Here is a 19,991-nt window from a genome sequence, read left to right on the forward strand (position 1 = left end):
TGATCAAAATTTATTTAAAAGGAGGAAAATGACAGACAGTAGTAATACAAGTTGACAAAATCCTTGCTAAACTCACTCACAGCACCAATGCTAAACACTCTCTTATTAATTGTGCTGGACACAGAGCCTAGTAGTTGGATAAAAATCCCAACCTGACCAGCAGTGTTAGGACTGGACCAGGCCTCTAAGTGGTGAATCTGATCTCCTCTCTTCTAGATCAGGGCTAATGATCTAAACTTACTGAGCATCTTGTGATGAGGACATTAGGTTTTTATTTTTCCTTAATATAGCCAGGCTTATAAAAAGGCTTTTTATACTCAGAAAACCCTAACCTTTCCTATAATTTATTTGGTCCAATAGATGGTGAGAATTAGTAAGGAAACTGCATAGTGCTTTATATTTTTCATAGAATTGAATTGTGCTAGTTTAAGCAAAAAAGAAAAGAAAAAAAAAAAAAGATTTGGATTAAAAACTGGCTTTTCTGCACAATTCTATAAATTCTGAACTATTTCTTTTGCGTAGGATGATGTTTTGCATATTGGATGGCATCAAGTGCAGAACCAATGTCATACTTCTTGATTTGGAGGAGGCGAGTCAGCCAGCCACCTTCATCTGTAAATCCCATTGATAACATGTGTGACAGAGACTCTACCAGGCGTGGATCTGCATCTAAAAAAGAAAAAGTAGAATATGTATCAGTATCACAAGTCTCTTTCTAATTCTCAAAACTGAATTGAATGGCAATATACTTAACCAAACTGGGTTAAAGGATAATTCAGTTTGTGTTGATTTTTTTTTTTATATATAAAAACAATTGTTTTGCATTATTTTCTGAGTAAAATGAAAATCTGACTTACCTTGGGGTAGATGAGGATAAATCGCAGCCTCTCTCAAGCCTGTAGGGCCCTCTGCTGCAGTATGTGGAAAATTAGCCTCTTCCAGCCCTTGTGTCATCTTAAGAGACTGTAGTTCCCCTGTAGAAGGATCAACTTCCTTTGGGGAGAGATGGGTCCACTCATCATCCATTTCCTTTTGTCCCTGATGTGGAAAGAATACAAAAATTATTTTACATTGAAAGTCCTTAAGTGAGGTGTGTGATAAATGGTTAGTTTAATCTGCAAGGTTACAAGGAAGTGGAAACTGTTTTTTAAAAGTTAACTTTCTGACAACTGGAGCCATAAGTGATGTTTTACTGGGCATTCAAAAATATCCTTAAAATAGCCATTTTTTTTTCTTTTCTTTAAATAATCAAAGCAATTCGAATCTAGAATTACAAAATAGGACCTGGAAAGGAAAGAGTTTATACTGTTATATTGACTTGAAATCATACCAAGGAGCTAGCACCATCACTCTGCACACTTTCACATGGAAGCATCTCACTTTCCATAGGGATTTCTGCAGTGTCCTCATTGAAACATGATTTCCCATTTTCATTGGCAGTAGCTGCAGAGGCAGACGTGCCTGGGGTCACTTTTGTTCTCTGGCCAGCATGCTCTACATCAATATCCACATCAATGCCTGTAATAAAGAGACATTTAAATTGGCAGCTGCACAAAAACTGAATTAAAGTGAATGTAACAGTCAACTCAGAGAGGGATTCCACACTTTATTTCCAATGTGTAGAGGACTGCAAAATGTCAAATGTGTACACGATCATAGCTACAAACTACATACAACAGGCATAGCGGCTTCAGCGATTTGTCACAGCGTTTCCTGCGAGTCAGTTGCCTGCGCTCTAGCATGGTGGAGTCTCATTACACTTCACAGTTCTTCAACAAGAAGTAACACTGCCTGAGCCTGGCACTTGCATTCCCAGGTCTTCCTATGAAAAATAACTCAAGAACAGCTTTTTTTCCCTCCCTTCAAAAAAATAAATGAATTTTGAGGAGTTTACAAATATTACATGAAAACAATGGTTTCTACTCAGTATGTCGGAGGAATAGAAAACAATTATATTCATGATTGAGAGCCAACTCTTTAAGCTTCCTCATAAAGCATACTGTGCATTTTATTGTCCACACACCACCAAAACCTGAACATACAGTTGTCAATCTATGGTGCATGGTTTCTTACATTATTCTAATAAAACTGAAGAAATTCTTAGGAGCACTGTACAAATACTGGGTAGGGTCCTCTTTTAGCATTAAAACCGCCTCAATTCTTTGTGGCATGACTTTCATTAGATAGAAACATTTGAGTTTCTGGTCCATGTTGATATGAGTGCATCACACAGTTTCTGCAGATGTGTCAGCTGCACATTCATGCTGCAAACCTAATATTTTACCACATCCCAAAGTTGTTCTGTTGGATTCAGATCTGGTAACTGGGAAGAACACTGAACTCAATGTCATGTTCATGATACCAGTTTGATTTTTGACATGGTGCACTATCATGCTTGAAGTAGTCATTAGAAGAGGGGTAAATTATGGCCAGCAACAATACTCAAATAGGCCATGACATTCAAGTGAGGACTGATTTGGATTTGTGGGCCCAAAGTGCACCAAGAAAACATCCTCCGATTCATAGCACCACCTGCCTGGACTGTTGGTGGGTGCATGGATTTATGCTGTTGGTGTCAAAATCTGACCCAATCATTGTGTGCTTTTATCAGATTCATCAGACCAAGCAACATTTTTCCAGTCCTCAACTGTACAGTTTTGGTGAGCCTTTGCCCACTGCAGCCCCAGTTTTCGGTTCTTGGATGACAAGAGGAACCAGACATAGTCTTCTCCTGTTGTAGCCCATTCACTTCGAGGTTTGACAGGGTGTGTGTTCTGCTCACCCCAGTGGTACAGAGTGGTTGTCAGAGTTACCATAGCCTTTTTGTCTGCTTGAACCATTCTGGCCCTTTTGTTCTAATCTCTGTCATTAACAAGAGGATTTCCAGTCTGCAGAACTGCCACTCACTGGAGGGTTTTTAATTTTTCACTCTTTTCTCGGTAAACTCTAGAGCCTACTATATGCGAGAATCCCAGCATATCAGCAGTTACAGAAATATTCAAACAAGTCCATTTTGCACCAGCAGTTCTACCACACAGTCACAATCACCAAGACCAAATATGCTTCCTCATTCTGGTGTCTGACGTGAACCTTAACTGAAGCTCCTGACTTGTAGCTGCAGGATTTTATACAATGTACTACTTTCACATGATTGGCTGATCAGATAACTGTATGGCTATACTGGTGTACAGCTGTTCCTAATCATTTATTTTCTCACTGAGTGTATAAGACCCTAGCGGTGTAGTACTAGTGTGTTGGGTTAGATGCTTGTTTAGGTTTTGTATATTGGTAAGCTGATAGCTTCTGGGTCTTCCAAAAAAAAAAAAAAAAAAAAAAGAGAAAAAATATATATTTACCTAAGGGGCTCAGCATGGCTGCAACTCCCTCACCGATGTTTTTCAAATAATCCACATTTGCTTGGTTGCAAGCACCTCCAGCTAGAATTGTAAGAAAAATAAAAAGATAATAAATAAGAAAATTGGGAGTGGTCTCCCCTAGACTTTCTCGTATACTCATATGAGGATGGATATTTGAGGAGTAAACCGCAAGACAATGGTTATAATTTTTATATTATGTACATTAAAGAACCATCAACAACAAGTCAAATCCAATTAATAATATATTAAATTATAAAGGTAAAGCTGACTAAAAATCAGATTCTGCAGCTGCATGAATAAAAGGTAAAGTACCACTTCTGGTTAGTGGAAATAGCCCAAAAGTTAACAGAAATCTACATTATGTATCCAATACTTGTATGCAAAACTTGGTTGACCCAAGTGAAATTGTTCTCAGGTTATCGTGTTCACACACACACACAGACAGAATTCCAAAAATTGTTATTTTTGGACTCTGGGGAGGTCTAAAACATTGAGATCGTCCAAAAAAATCAATTTCGAGATTTTGACCAATCACAATACTTTCCCTATACGAGAAAGTAAAAAATGGATGGGTGATGTAGAAAGTCAAACTCCTAGTGATTTTTATCCACATTAACATTTTGTTATGATACATAAGAAAACAATAACTAAAATTTAACCTTTAACTTCTTGATTACATCTTGCTTGAAGAAGGGCCCCGAGTTGCCTCGAAAGCTTGCATATTGTAATCTTTTTAGTTAGCCAATAAAAGGTGTCATTTTGCTTGACTTCTCATTACATCCATAATGGCTAACACGGTACAACACCCTAGTACTACCTTTACCTTCTAAAACAGTCAACTTCCAAAAATGCATTTTAATTTTAAAACTGAGCGTCTGTACCTTGGCTGTTAATTCCCATGGACACAAGACATGTCTACAAAGCTACGCTGGCACTGTACTGAACCACATTTATACCCTGGCAAAAAAATTGCAGGCAAAATGAGGACAACAAATGCTGGATGAGAGATTGCTTCAAGAACATTGCATATTGGATGAAAAAAGTTTAGTGAAACAAAACAGAAGAGAGGCTGAAAACAAAATGTGATCATTGCCAAGTACAGTAGTCTAATCACGTAGCAAGAGAAACCTGAACTCTGCTCCAAATGTTGGGCACCCAACATGTCTACAGAAATTAAGGCCGCCCAGTTATTTACAGCCTTTTTGAGTGAATCACATTGCTTTTCTTGCAAGGAATTGTGAACACAGAAAAGTGACCACTGCAGGATTGAGCCTGGGTTTCTGTTGACCAATGCAAATCTGCATGGACGGGATGATACAGGAGCATGTGTATTTTTCATGTCCCATACAGAGAGGTTGTGCTACTGTACAACCACCAAGCACATCAATTCACATGCAGGGTCCACCCTGTATTATTGGGAAACAACCTTTCAGACTTGCTTAAATCAGAGTGATGGGGGCCAGCGTTTATCATAGTAGCATCGGGCACAAAGTAAAAACCAACTGCTTGTCCACTTCTGGATAAGTCCCTTTGGGCCCCAGTGTATGCAGGTCTCTGACTTCTGACACTTGGTGTCTGCATTCACTTGTTATACATACAATGACTAGATGTGGGTTTCAATCCTAGGACACTGGTTACTTGAGGCAGCAGTGCCACCACTGCGCCACCAATATTTATACTGTGTGATTAGTAAGAGCTTATCGCAGTATTGGATAACCAGTCCTGGATGGGGCATTTACTCATCAGAGGGCACACTACTGCACATACCAACATTTGGCTGTACCAGGCATCTTTAGCGTCACCAGTTAACCTTACTGTACATGCATCTTTACTTTTTGTAGACTATTATTTTTTGGCATGGTCTCATTAAAGAAGACTGAGAGGGCACCAATACAGTGCATTGCCGCACCCACCATAGGATCCCAAATTAGGACCCAAGTGCTGCCGTGCAACAGGTGACACCTCAGCACCACACTAGTTCAAACTGGAGTGGAACAGTGAGGTTTTCTGTACAGTGGCTGGAATGCCAATCCTGCCGCCAACACGCAAATTTTCCCTTGCAAGTTGGAGGACCTGTTCGCAGGTTAATGTCCTAACCAGGACGGAGCAATTGAAGGTTAAGGGCCCAAAAAAAGTGGAAGCACTTCTGGCATTTATGGGATTAGAGCCAGCAACCTTTCAATTGTCAGTGCAGATCCCTAACCTCAGAGCCACCACTCCACCTCACTAAAGTAGGAAAGAAAAGAAAATAAGCGCTTACTCCCCTCACTACGTCTGTACACCAGCTCCCCATTAAAACATGACCAAATTTGCACAATATGGGTTATTGAATTGCAAGGTACCTGCTTGCTCTGGAGCACTTGCTGAAGTGGACTGAGGACCAGGCTTGCCACACTGGGCTTGGTTCTGGGCAGCAGCCCACATGCAATGAGGAAAACCGTGTCTCATTTTACGCAGCCATTTTCCACGGGGCAGCCACTACAAAACAGGACATGAGCGATGATTAGCGAAAACGCACAAGACAGTCACATCTACTTTTACCTTGTTCCACAGGAATATCAAGTAGCACTTACACAAAGTTATTTGCATGGCTGTGTATTTTGCACTTTTTTTCTTTATTTGGGCAGGAGTAATCATCCCATCAGACTAGCACTACATTTTAAAATAATGTTCCAGATAAGCACTTTGTGACAGGGCACCAGCTTAGCAATGCAGTACCAACACTAAGACAGGAAGCAAGAAATCTATATAAAGAGGTGGTTTAAATTAAAAAGGCAGGAAAGACCTAGGACTCAGGCTCCTTAGACAACCTGTCACTTGCATGGTTACCTCAGCCATGTGCATGGGAATCCAAATGGGAGTCAAAGGGTGCTCACGATGAAGTCCCTTAGCCTGGCATGGGGAGCACAGATCATAGTTGGGGCAAACCGAACACTTGAAGCGAGTGCCCATAACTGGACCATCACAGCCATCACAGGTAACCCCTGGATGCAGCACATTCGTAGGAAACTGAGGAGGAGGAAAGGGGAACATGGCTGCCCCAGGAGCAAAGTGAGGAGGCATCTCACGCTTGTTCTCCTTTTTCTCTGTATGGACAAAACACACAAAAAAAGCAGATTATAAAACCAGAATACTGTACGACAATCTGATGTAACAGAAGCACAAATAAAAAGAGTGTTGGACACTAAAGCTGTATTCATGTGGTTAATATTTATTTCAAAAATCTGATTACGGGTACTGTATTAATGGAGAACACCTTTAAAATGTTAATATAGTGGTAGATTTAAGAAGAGGGAGTAACTGGAATGCAGCCTTAGTCACCTTTAAAATTTTTCTTCATATGTTTAAAACTTCTTGAAAATTTTACTCCACAGCAGCAGCAAGTTGTTAAGCCTACCTTTAATGAAGATGCGGAAAGTGTCATCCTTCACGCAAGACAATCCCATTATGAGCTCCTCATCAGTGGAGAAAGCAATCATGTCTCCATCTTCATCTAGAACAAAGGGAAAAAAAAAAAAATATATGAATGATACTTCTTAAACTGCTTTAGCATGGCAAATCAAGGTAAGCGAAACTTTGTGTCTTTGAATTCAAGCATCTATGTTGCTAACCCTTGGTCCAATTCAGGGACTGGGTTATGGTCTATTCTGGCAGCTCTGGGCACAAGGCAAAAACCAAACATGGATGGGACGCCACTCCATCACAGGGCACACCATTGTGCAAATCTACAGGCGCTCACAGAACAGATTTAAAAACAACACACACATTTGGGATGTGGGAGTACTGGCAGTCTGGGCATGGCACTCAAACCATCTTCTGGGGCAGATGGGCAGCAGCGCAAACCACTGTGTCACCCCTCTTTACACTCAGAAAGACACAAATGTGAAAAGAGGGTGAAATTCTGAAAACGGCGACTCAATGTTGGGCACACCTCAGTTGAAGGGCTTGAACATCGGTTTGGCTTTAAAATACAGTGGAACAGAGCAGTGCATACAAAGAAAAGGCATTCACATGGGAGCAAGCTTTTGAATTGGAGACCCAGTGCCTTCTCAGAGAGTCTGGTCTTCAATTCAAAAGCTCCTAGCCCAGCCAGTGGAGTATGGAAATTCTCAGGACCACCACACTGCAAAGGTGCATTTGTTAGATTAATTTCAAACTTTTAATTGTCTCCATGTGAGTGTGCATGTCTAAAAGTGTTTGGCCTGTGTTCCATCTCCATGGCTAATGAATCTAATGATCTCAGTTTATTCAGAAATGTAAATGTATAAAACTTCACAAAGGATTTAAATATTTTAATCTCTGAACTACATAATAAAAAGTGCAACAATTCAAGACTCAAAATGTGCATCTTCTTCATTCGGGGTTGGCTGCTTCTCTTTCAGAACAATTATGTAGAACTGTGGTAAGGCACACCGCTTGTGTCCAACGCTTTACTTGTTTTGGCATCTATTGTATATTCAATTCAAAATTTGCTACCCATTTTAAAAACAATTGTGTTCTCTTTAAGCGCTTGTACGTTTTTTTTTGTTTATTAAATTGATGGCGGAGTGGTGGCTCTGAGGCTAAGGATCTGCGCTGGTATCCCGAAGGTTGCCGGTTCGAATCCCCGTCAGTGCCAAAAGAGATCCTACTCTGCTGGGCCCTTGAGCAAGGCCCTTAACCTGTAATTGCTCCAGGGGGCACTGTACAATGGCTGACCCTGCGCTCTGACCCCAAGGGGTATGCGAAAAAAACTAACAAACACTGTTGTAAGTCGCTCTGGATAAGAGCGTCTGCTAAATGATGTAAAATGTAATGTAAAATGTAAATGTATGGCTCCAATTTCCTTCTGCAATCCAAAGCCATGCCATCTGATTGACCGCCTGGATGTCCAGTGGTGAGCAAAGCTGCCCAGGATTTAAATAACCAGACTAGATGGATAAGAATCTATAGACTAGGTCAAAGGAAAGAATTTAATTTTTTTCTATAAAACACACTTCCAGTTAGTTAAGAAAAATGGAAATACTGTATACATCTAGAGACGACGACTGGAAGTGGACCCAGATCACCAGCTGGCTTGATTCACTCATCTCAACACCATTGAGCACAAACAGATGCTGACCTCTGGATTACTGTCAGCCCACCAGAAGGCTCACTTAGTGGACATTGGGCCAAAAAGTGTGTCCTTGAGTTTAGCTAGCATATCTTTAGGGTGTAAAAATAAGAGGAAACTCCTTAAAGACAAAGCTGATGAGCCATTTTTGAAATATTTATTTCATGTGCATTCGTAATTTTAGAGATCTATCATTAAGTGCTTTCAGCTAACAAATTATTCAGCAGAATCGTGTCAAGATATGCAACTGAGGCTATCGATGGGAATATGCCTTTATCGTGCCTCACCGTGGCTGTGACTGCTCTTTTATCTTTAGCCAAGTCAGAAATTCCTTTTTAGTAATTCAGATGTGTTGAGAGGTTGTTGTTGTTGGTGATAATATTTGCTTACTGTATTTATTGATCTTCTATAAAATGCTAAATAATGGGACAAAGTACGGTCTCTCTCTCCATCTAACACTGCATTTTGACTAGTGAAGATTGGACTAAGACACATCCAGAACTCTAGCCTGACAAGTGAAAACTAAGCTTTTTCTCTGCTAGCTTCCTCAGTGACAATTTATCATTAAAACTGAAATCTGAATGAGAAGTATTGTTAATTTAGCACATCCAAAGACATTTTTTGCAATTTTATCTTGTTTAAATATAATTTTCTATATTTCTAATTGAAAGCTCTGTGGAAGTCAATGGAAGAAAAAGTCTTTCTATTGAATATTTCTCTCAGTACATTGTTGTTCTCTTAAATGATCGTTTTGTTCAGTCGAGAACACATTCAAGTATTTCAAGTTCAAATTCTAAGACTGTTCTGTATTATAAGGACAGCACAGTGGTTGTCCTCGTTGGGTCTACCTCTAAACATGCGACATTTTTCTCTCCGCGTCCCCAAAGTCCTATGAGTCACAAACTTGGCCGAGTGGAATTTTCCTGCAGTGGTTCCCAGTATTACCACAGTAAATCCCAGCTCTTCACAACCCTGGATCAGAATAATTTGGTTTGAAAATGTTAATGCAGTTGTGTTTTCACGTTTTTTTTTTATTTTTTTATACTGGACTCCAAGCCTGTGCAAGGGCTTATACCTTCAACACTGTAAATCTGCTTTCTCGATGCTTCAGTTTAGCTACTCACATTATTTGCCAGTGTGATTTTGTGTAAATACTAGCTGTGCTACCCATCTAAGACAGATTTAAATTTTTAAGTAATCAACATTGACCTTGGCATTAACATTTCCAGTACACCACCAACTGGAATGCATCGTTATGCTTTCAGTAATAAAAAGGCATTACTACAAGTGATTGTGAAGCACCACCTGTTGAAATGACAAATGCACTGCATGGGTCTCTGCTATACGCCATTTGGTGTGGGATTTGTAAAAAGCAGTTGTTCATGTTTTTGACATACTATTGGAATGACAAATGGTGCAACACAAACTTTTTTTTAGATGAAACACATTCCATGGTTTGGGGGGGAAAAAAAAAAAAAAAAAAAAAGGCCACACAGACACTCGTCCTTTTATTAAGGTGGAAGATGCCGTCATGTCTTGGCTGGTTTTTGACTTTGGATTTTTCTTCCTGGTAAGGGCAAACTGGGAACTAAGGGAATTATTCACAATTCCATGAATTATAATTCATTGCTACCTTGTGCTGGGTGAAGGTTGTACCTTTATATCTCAAGTATTACTACTTAATTCTACAAGTCATGATATATTTTAGTAAATACTTTACCATGACTCCTCCTGTCGATTACATTAATAACTAACTAAATAACTAAAACGGCCAGTGCGTGTGTTCCAATATTTTTTTAGTACTACATTGCTCACTTTCCCAGTTTTATGTCGGTCTATGTAACAAAGGTGTTGATTCATACCACAATGCCCAAGCCCATAATCTTAAAAATAATTTCTTCCTTTCTACCTCGAGGATGCCACTTATTATTTTTACTAAGTTAAATAACTCCTGAAACTTGCGTGCTTTTTCGTTATGAACAATTAGAATACCACACCCCCTTTAGCTTAAACCCCTCCCAATTCATGTAAAGTAGGGATCAGGAATGCCCCGCCCATTGGACAGCAAAACAAAACTTCGAGACGGAAGATGTCGGACGATCGAGTTTTTTTTTTTTTTTTTTTTTTTTTAACCCTCACTGTATGGATGAATGGATAGATGAGTTTTCGTAACGTGTGATTTGGGCGACTGCGACACTTGTCATCACTGTAATGAAAATTGTAAAACAGAGTATTCTTTTCGTCTGAAAAACAACAAGGAAGTACGGGTAACGCGTCACGCGTCAATGGCGACTGACAGGTCATTGACCGCAGTGGTAACCGCCGCTCACCGATTAGAACATTTATTTAAAAAAAGTTCAGAAAAGGTACTGCAATGCTCATTTGAACGTAAACATCAAACCGAATCCACTTTCGCACGTACAAGTGCCGAAACCAATGTGCACAGAGCTTAGCCGGTAACCAATGGGTACTGCAGGCAAATGTGCTTTAACGAATGTCGCAGTTGGCAACACAAGTTGCATCGCTGGATTTTTAGGCATGTACTTTGAGTGCCCCCTTTTATTCCTCTCTTTGCATGTGGCAAGACACGGGAATTCTACAGGAGGTCCTGCAGAAGATGCGCTGCCTTCCAACTGCCACTATCACTAAATTTGCGGTTGCAAATGATGTTGATTACCCAGCGCCCAAATTAAAAAACGCCGTCTTACCTTTGTAATACATCTGGAAATGCCCATTTGCAAGGCTCTGAAACACCTCGGCCACCTTGCTGCTCAGGTACTCGAAGTTGGAAGAGACTCCCTGGTCCACGGTAAAGCGACGGATCTCCTTTTGCACCTCTTCCTTGCCGAGTAGATACGCTTTTACGGTAACCGCCATGTCTCTTCACTCTGCACTGCTGTGACGCACTCGAAACTGAAGCTCTTGACAACAATGGCCTCCTTCTGCTGCTGCTGCTGCTGCTGCTGCTGCTGCTGCTGCTGCTGCTGTTGCTGTTGCTGCTGCTGCCTGTCAGGCTACGGACTTGACTCTAAATGATGCACCGCTAAGCTCCCTGCTTTTATACTCGGCGTCGCAGATCTTTAGCTCACGGAAAATCCCTCCCATGAGCGAAGACGAAGGCGGAAGAAGACGAGAGGCGGCTTCAAAACAAACAAGGGGCCCCGGCGCTGCCAAGGGGGGTTCGCGAACGACTCAGGATGACAATGCAAATCGGATTTGTTTTCTCAGTCTAGTCATTTTTAAACTACAGACTAAAACAGCAATTTGAAAAACTTTTCACTAATACGAAAAAAAGAAAAATCTCCTTAATTTAACAACTATTAAGGCAATGTATCCACGTATACACAAAAATATATCCATCCTTCCATTATCCAACCCACTATATCCTAACTACAGGGTCGGAGTATTGAATTAAACGCAATTGGAAAAGGGCAACGGATCAGGAGACATAACCTTAATTGTTTTTTAGAAATAATGATAGAATAATATTATTTTATAAACAAGCCCATCAGAACGCATTAAAATCTGTTCCATACCATACTTAAACCAAATCAATCCATCCATTACTCAACTCACTTACTTAAGAGCAGGGTCAGTAGTTCACACATTTGTAATCAGCAAGGTTTTATATTTTATTTTTTAACACACAAGATGCAATTCCTGATAGCAAAGGGACAAATAATCCTGTTCCACAGCCACAAACACAATGGTGCCAACATAAATGTGCACCTCAAGTCTGCAATAAGATGTCAGGGACCACCTCGATTTGTTAACACATCCCCAAGGCATGCATTACATTAACTGTATAATAGCTTGAGAGAAGCTAAACGATGCACTGGCACTCATCCTACGGTTGTCTTCTGCCATATGCCTAAGGTAAGGTTTTTGGTAGGGAAAACAAGGTTAAAAATAGATGATTTTCCACGCCAGAGTAAGAACTCACTCAAGGTCACACACCTGCAAAAATAATCCCATCCCTGAGTTCTACAGGCTGATTTCGTAAGGGCCAAAGATTAACTCCTGTGTTCTAATCACATTTTTGTCAGCGATTCCAGCCTGGAGTCTGTTTTGGGTTTGACACAACAAACTTCACACGTGTGGGTTTGGGGACGTTCTTCTATTCTTCTCTACCCTTCCTGTCAAGCTGTGTCTAATCTAATGGAGATCGTCTATGGATAGCTATTTTCAGGTCAGGTCAGATGTTCTTTTGGCTACAAATCTGGACTCTGAATGGGTAACTCAAACAGATTCCCAGAGTTCTCTCTAAGCCATTCCTGTGTTGTCTTTGCTTTCTTCTTAGGGTCATTATCCTGTTGGAAGGTGGACCTTCAGCCCAGTCTGAGGTCCAGAGCACTCTGGAGTAAGTTTTCCTAAAGGATATCTCTGTACTTCGCTCCATTCAGTTTTCCCTCAACAGTGTCTAGTCTTCCAATCCCTGCTGCTGAAAAAACAACTCCACAGGATGATGCTGCCACCACTATGCTTCAATGTTGGAATGGTATTGCGCAGGTGAGGAGCGGTGTCAGGTTTCCTCCAGATGTGATGCTAATCTTGGTTTCAACAGACCATGAGAATCTTGTTTCTCATAGTTTGAGAGTCCTTTAGGTGCCTTTTTTCAATCTCCAGGTGGACTTTCATGTGTCTTTTCAAAGGAGTGACTCTTTGGCCACTGTGCCATAAAGCTCAGATTAGTGAAGTGTTGTAATGGTGGATTTTCCTCTGGACGTTTATCTCATTTCTACACACGTTCTCTGGAGCTCAGCCAGAGTGACCATCACGTTCTTGGTCACCTCTCTTATAATGGCCATTCTCCCCCATTTTTGGGGGGGTTTGCAGCTCTAGGAACAGTCTGGTTGTTCAAAATGTCTTCCATTTAAGAATTACAGAAGTCTCAGAGCTCTTGGGAACTTTCAATACTGTTCAAACGTTTTTGCAGACTTCCCCAGATCTGTGCCTGGACACAATCCTGTCTTTAAGCTCAGGAGGCCATCCCTGTGACCTCATGGCTTGTTTTTGCTCAACTGTGAAACTTTCTATGGACAGGTGTGTGTCTCTTCTAATCAGGTCCAATCAGCTGAAAACAAGGTGTAGCAACTTCTCTGAAGATGATGGTCAAAATAATGGGAAGCACCTGAGCCAGAGCAAGGGGTCTGAATGCTTGTGTCTGGGTGATATTTCAGTTTTATCATTTTTAATAAATTGGCAAAAACAAAAAAAAATCACTTTGTCAGTGGTATTGAGGGTTGCTTGATGAGAAGGAAACATGAATTTAAATGATTTTTAACACATGACTGCAACATAAAAAAAGTTTGAAAAATGTGAAGGCACAATATGATAGATAAATAGAACTGTATTTGTCCCCATGTGGAAACTGGACTTTTTACAGAAGCTCAATAATTAATAAGTATACTGTATGTGAAAAAACTGTTTCCCTGCAGCAATTAAGAAAGTATCTCAAAAAAATTTTTTAAATTGAATTATTATATTATGACTAACAATAAAGCTGAGTGGAGGTGCAGAGTGGTAGCTCTCTGGCTCAGGCTCTGAGCTGATATCTGGAAGGTTGCCAGTTCCAATCCCATTATGACCAGAAGGGATCCTACTCCATTGGGCACTTGAGCAAGGCCCTTAACCTTAAAATTACTCCAGAGGTCTATCCCTGCACTCTGACCCCCAAAAGGCCATGGAAAAAGACCATTTCCACTTAGGGATTAATAAAGTATATCAAAAAAACAATCTCTCCCAAATATAAACCAGAATGACTGAAAAGGATGATAACTACAAAGAAAGAAATACTTTCAGAATGCATTAATGTCTGTTTGTTTCCATTTTTTATTAGTATTATAACTAAGTTTGTATAAGATAACGATGTTTAAGCAAAGTAGCTGCTATGCTCCTGACTAAGCATTTCTTCTCCTCAGCTTACTTCCCACTTTTCCCAGAGTAGATGGCCCCTCTGTCCCTGCAGCTAGGAAAATACGTGAAAGAAAAGAGACAATCAGAAAGTAGGCCTCATGGCGTTATTGCAGGGCACAGGCTGATGTGCCCAGACTTGGCCTTCACAAGGCAGCGGCCCGTCAAGAGCATAATTCCTGCTTCCAGCCTTCCACATGTACAGTACACAGTGTGTATTAAATGTGCTGTATCATGTGTATTGTAGGCCTCAGTTTTGGTCACATACCCCTTGCCTTCCCCCCATATCCCCAGCCTTTAGGACATGTCACCTGCTTGTGAGTCAGCATAGCAGTCATATGATCCTTTATGCAAGGTGTAACCAGTTTTTTATTGGTAAGAAAAGGGTGACGTTATTGTTCATTTACAAAACAAAATACAGCAAGCACAAATGTGGAATCTCCCTGACCTTCTTTCTGGAGCTTTCTACCCCTTTCTGGATGCCAGGCTTGAGTTAAGTGGTGAGTTAGCATATAGAGGGATGTTAAAAGATAAAGAAAATAACCTTTGAAATTAATTTCATAGTTTTCTTTGGGCTTAGTCATCCGTCTTTGAATTTCCTAACCAGCTAATTCAGTTTAGGGTTATGGGAAGCTGGTCCCCATCTGGGCAGAGCAGCGAGGAAGCCAACCCTGAACAGGGCAACAGGCCACCATAGGGCACACTCACCTGCTCACACTGGGTTATTATTCTTTTTTTTTCTGAGTTGCCTCAAAAGCTTGCATATTGTAATCTGTTCAGTTAGCCAATAAAAGGTGTCACTTTGCTTGACTTCTCATTTTTCTGTAATAAATTTAAGTAGAAATTTGTAATTGGTGGGAGAGCAGAATAACCTGGCAATCAAATATGTATACAGCACAGCACTTTAAACAGTAAAAGAGATTTATACAGCTGGGTGAAGTTGGAGTCAAGGACAATGGTCTGTGTAACAAAGATTTTTCTGTCCTTATTTCCACCATGTCCACCATGCTGATGATAAGATCATTTATGTAAATCTTTCTGTCTATAGAAGTAGCGCCCATTCAATGATAAGACATCTTGCCAAAGCCTATAAAATCTATCCAGCTATTTTATTTTATATTAGTGTGTGAAATGGACTATAATATTCTCTTTAATGTAGCCCTCCTTAATGTAGTATAGCTTAAGCCCTGTCACACTACACAATTTTTCAGTTGTAAACTTCATTTACATAATTTTCCATTTATGTATTTAGCCGACTCCTTTATCCAAGGTGATTTTCAACATTTGAGATATAATTTTTTACACTTCTTTTGTTTTTGGGCAGGTGGAGTGACTTACTCAAGGTCACAAATTGTCAGTCCCGGGATCAGAACCCAAGCCTTAACCACTGTGTCAAGCTACCTTAGCAAGTTGGGGCAGCCATGATTGCCAGCCGTATAGTCTGATAACCCCTACGACTCAGTCCAACTACTCTGCAACTCAACCCATTAAAAATACTCAATCCAAAAATGAGATTTATTTTTAAGTGTTAATTACTTATCCATGTACTTTGTGGTGACAGCTGAGGAAAATTTTAATCTCAAGTTTTCACACAGAACAGCAATAACAAAGTTTCTGATAGAAGAGGCATCTTTTGTGACCAAAGTTTGACACACCAAACTTCTCAAAGCATAGTTTCTCAGTTTTTAACTTTTAATAAATTTGTAAGAATTCCTAAAATCCTGTTTTTGCTTTGTCATTTTGGTCTGTTGAGTGTTGTTTGATAAGGAAAAAATGAATTGAAATGATTTTAGGATAAGGCTACAACATAACGTAATGCATAAAAAGAAAACAGGTCTGAATGCTTTCTGGAGTCACAGTATGTAGTGTGATGGCAGCTTCACTTCCCACCAGTGTAATAGCACTAAACAATCCTGTACCCCTCCCTCCACTCTCTGGCCTGTCTTCTGCCTGCCAGATGTGCATCTCCTTTCTGCAAGTTTACAGGAGGTCTGGGTGGAAGAAGCATTTAAGCCGCTATGTAAGAACCGCATCTGGTATCATTGTCATAACCACTACTGGGGTCTACCCTCCTGAACTCCTGTGGCTATCCTTCTAAAATCATCTTAAAAATTCAGAAGCCTCCACCAAAATACTCGTCAGGAAGTCTTGCATACTGTGACAGATCTCCTTTCAGCAAGCTGTCTTTATTTAATAAGTGACATGTCCTTTGTGGTCCTTTCCCTATTTCTGCTCCTTGGGGACAATCATTACAGACATATAAATATGCCACCTCCTGGTGGTATTGTTATGAAGCTCTTGGCATAGCCATATACAGTGGATTCAGAAAATAGATAGATAGATAGATAGATAGATAGATAGATAGATAGATAGATAGATAGATAGATAGATAGATAGATAGATAGATAGATAGATAGATAGATAGATAGATAGATAGATAGATAGATAGATAGATAGATAGATAGATCTATAAATATTCAGACTCCATCACTTTTTTTCACACTTTGCAGTGTTGTAGATTTAATTGTAAATTGATAAATGTACCATTTTTGCCCATCAATCTACACTCAAAAAAAAGTGAAAACATGTTTTCAGAAAGATTTGCACATCAAAATCTGAAATCCCTTATTTCTGTAAGTATTCAGACCCTCTGCTGTGGCACTTCATATTGTGGTCCGGTGCACTGAACTGATTAGAGTCCATCTGTGGCAAACTGAATTGATTAGACATCATTTAGAAAAATCACATACTTGTGTATAGGAGGTCCACAATTCACACTGCATGTCAGGAGAAGAACCAAGTCATGAAGTCCAAGTATCTCTCTGTAGACCCCTGCAATCAAATTATGATGAGGCATAAAACAGAGCAAGGGTAGTAAAGCCATTTTTAAAGCTTTCACTGTTGGTACCACTAGGACTCTTCCTAGAGTTAGCTGTCCAGCTAAACTTAGTTACCAAGCAAGAAGGACTTTTGGGTAGGAAGGTGACAGAGAACCCAATGGTCACTCATATATGGCTTCATATATTCTCTACAGTGATGACAGAATCTGTTGGAAGGATGACCATCTCAGCAGCACTCCATCAATCAAGTGTTTATGGTAGAGTGGCTAGATGGATGCCACTCTTGAATAGCAGGCATATGGCCGCTTGCTTGGAGTTTTCCAAAAGGCATTTAAAGGACTCTGATCTGAAAAGACCAACTCCTTTAGCAGAACTTCAAGCATTTTGTCTACTGAAGAGCAGGCACTGCACATCAGCTGCCGAATACCATCCCTATGGTGAATAATGATGGTGGTAGCATCATGCTTTGGTGGTGCTTCTTGGTGACAGGGACAGGGAGACTGGTCAGAAATTAAACATGAATGAATGCAGCCAAATACCGAATAGGTCCATGAAGAAAACCTGATCCAGAGTGAATACATTCTCAGACTAATGTGACTGTTCACCTTTCAGCACAACACTAACCTATAGCATACAGCCAAGACAATGCTGGAGTGGCTTAAGGACAAGTCTCTGACAGTCCTGGAGTTGCCCAGCCAAAGCCCAGACCCCACAGAACATCTGTAGAGAGACTTGAAGATGACAGTTTACAGACACTTTCCATCCAATCTAACATCTGGGGATCTGCCAGGAAGAATGGGATGAACTGCCCAAATCCAGGAGTGCAAAGCTTGTAGATATTTCTCCAAGAACACTCAAGCCTGTAATTACTGCTAAATGGGGCTTCTACAAAGTACTTAATTAAGGATCTGAACACATCTATGATCTCTGTGAACAATTATATGAATTTTCAAAACTTTCTGAAAACATGTTTTCACTTTGTCATTATGGGTTATTGAATGTAGACTGATGGGCAAAAGTGACAAATGTAACAATTTAAAATTAAATCTACAACAAAATAAACTGAAGAAAGTGAGATGGGTTCTGAAAACTTGCCAGGGCTTACCTTATTACTGTCAGGGTCACATAGGACTCAATTCCTATCCTGGTGCCTGTAGTGAAGGCCTCTGCCTGGCACTAGTCTACAACGCTTAATATTGTTAATGGTATCAACACCTAGTTAATCCTACATTCTACTTTGTTTTAAACAGAGAAGCCAAAATCACATGAATACGTCACATGTCAGAACAAATATTTTGACTAAGATGATCTCTAATGGGGCGGCACGGTGGCGCAGTGGGTAGCGCTGCTGCCTCGCAGTTGGGAGATCTGGGGACCCGGGTTCGCTTCCCGGGTCCTCCCTGCGTGGAGTTTGCATGTTCTCCCCGTGTCTGCGTGGGTTTCCTCTGGGTGCTCCGGTTTCCTCCCACAGTCCAAAGACATGCAGGTTAGGTGGATTGGTGATTCTAAATTGGCCCTAGTGTGTGCTTGTTGTTTGTGTGTGTCCTGCGGTGGGTTGGCACCCTGCCCGGGATTGGTTCCCTGCCTTGTGCCCTGTGTTGGCTGGGATTGGCTCCAGCAGACCCCCGTGACCCTGTGTTCGGATTCAGCGGGTTGGAAAATGGATGGATAGATGGATGATCTCTAATCAATACCAATTGCCTGGTCTTCTCTTCTCCAGTAGACATGCTAGCAGTTGTGTCTCTCTTCCCTGTTGTTTATTGCACTCTTACAGCCTCAGCTTATTCTTAAAAATGTGGAATTTGTGCCATCAAAGCACATTGGTTCTTGCTGTCTGACTCTTAGAGATCTGCCCGGCCTCGTTCTACCTCACGTCCTCTTCCTTTTCAATCTGTAAGCAGCATTGCTTTGCAACATTTAACACTAAAATGTGATATTAAGTAATGCTCAGGAGATACTGTATGTACTGTACATATCTAACAGACTGTGTGCCCTGTGACGAACCTGCACCCTTACAGGGCAGCTTCACATCATTGCTGCTGTATTTTGCTGATGCTCCCTGTGACTATGAACTGGGTAAACCGGTCTAGACAATGAGTTGGCAGAAATAATGAGGTTAGAAAGGTTTATTTATAATAGCTTTTTCCACCACTATCTGTTCTTGCTTATATAGGTAGATAGAAAGATAGAACTTCAATTGACCAAAGAGGGACATTTAGCTTTTTACAGAAGCTCAAGAAATACTTTTACAAATAACAGCAATAGCAATCCCCAAAATTAAACAAAAAGAATTATGAAAAAAGAAGAAAAAGTCTGACTTGGCTAAAGATATGAAAGCAGTCACAGTACAGTAATGCACTATAAAGACCATAAGGTATGAAGAAGACACCGTAGAGTTTCTTTACCCACTTCTGCTGAATAATTTATCAGCTGAAAGTCCTCAACGCTAGTGTGTCTGAGAGAGGATGTGCAGCAGTGTTCACTTGTCTTCATTTTCTCCTCCTTCAGAGAACCCCCCTCCCCAAAAAAAACAAAAACTCACTAGCATTATTCGACACAAGGCAGGAATTATTTCAGGAGAAACAACATGTGTGTCCATGTGTGATTAATTAGTTGAAACTCCTTTTAGCTTTATATCGATGTCCATGGAGATAATGCAGCCATAAGGAAGTTTACAGTCTGCTTACAGAATTTCTTTGCTCTTATGTTCATTTCTTAGGTAGGTGATGCTTTTTGTGTGTGTATGTTTCGGGGCTTGCGGTCGGCTCC

General features: G+C 40.5%; 1 protein-coding gene across 1 annotated transcript; it reads right to left on the reverse strand.

Moving 5' to 3' along the window:
* Positions 1-13: 13 nt before the first annotated feature.
* sqstm1 (sequestosome 1) lies at positions 14-11,552 on the reverse strand. Its single transcript, XM_028812980.2, has 8 exons — positions 11,178-11,552; positions 6,775-6,870; positions 6,207-6,463; positions 5,720-5,855; positions 3,357-3,437; positions 1,331-1,518; positions 858-1,038; positions 14-669 (listed from the first exon to the last, which is right to left on the reverse strand). Exons 1-8 carry the CDS (start codon positions 11,344-11,346, stop codon positions 506-508), a joined length of 1,272 nt encoding a protein of 423 aa, XP_028668813.1. The 5' UTR covers positions 11,347-11,552; the 3' UTR covers positions 14-505.
* Between the last annotated feature and the right edge of the window lie 8,439 nt (positions 11,553-19,991).

Source organism: Erpetoichthys calabaricus, chromosome 11, assembly GCF_900747795.2.
Source record: "Erpetoichthys calabaricus chromosome 11, fErpCal1.3, whole genome shotgun sequence".
NCBI classification, from domain to species: domain Eukaryota; kingdom Metazoa; phylum Chordata; class Cladistia; order Polypteriformes; family Polypteridae; genus Erpetoichthys; species Erpetoichthys calabaricus.

Coding starts and splice junctions, on each gene's coding strand:
- sqstm1 (XM_028812980.2), bottom strand. CDS start 11,346: ATGGCGGTTACCGTAAAAGCGTATCTACTCGGCAAGGAAGAGGTGCAA. Junction 3,438..5,719: donor AAGTGCTCCAGAGCAAGCAG/GTACCTTGCAAT, acceptor TTACAATTCTAG/CTGGAGGTGCTTGCAACCAA. Junction 670..857: donor TTATCCTCATCTACCCCAAG/GTAAGTCAGATT, acceptor TTTCTTTTTTAG/ATGCAGATCCACGCCTGGTA.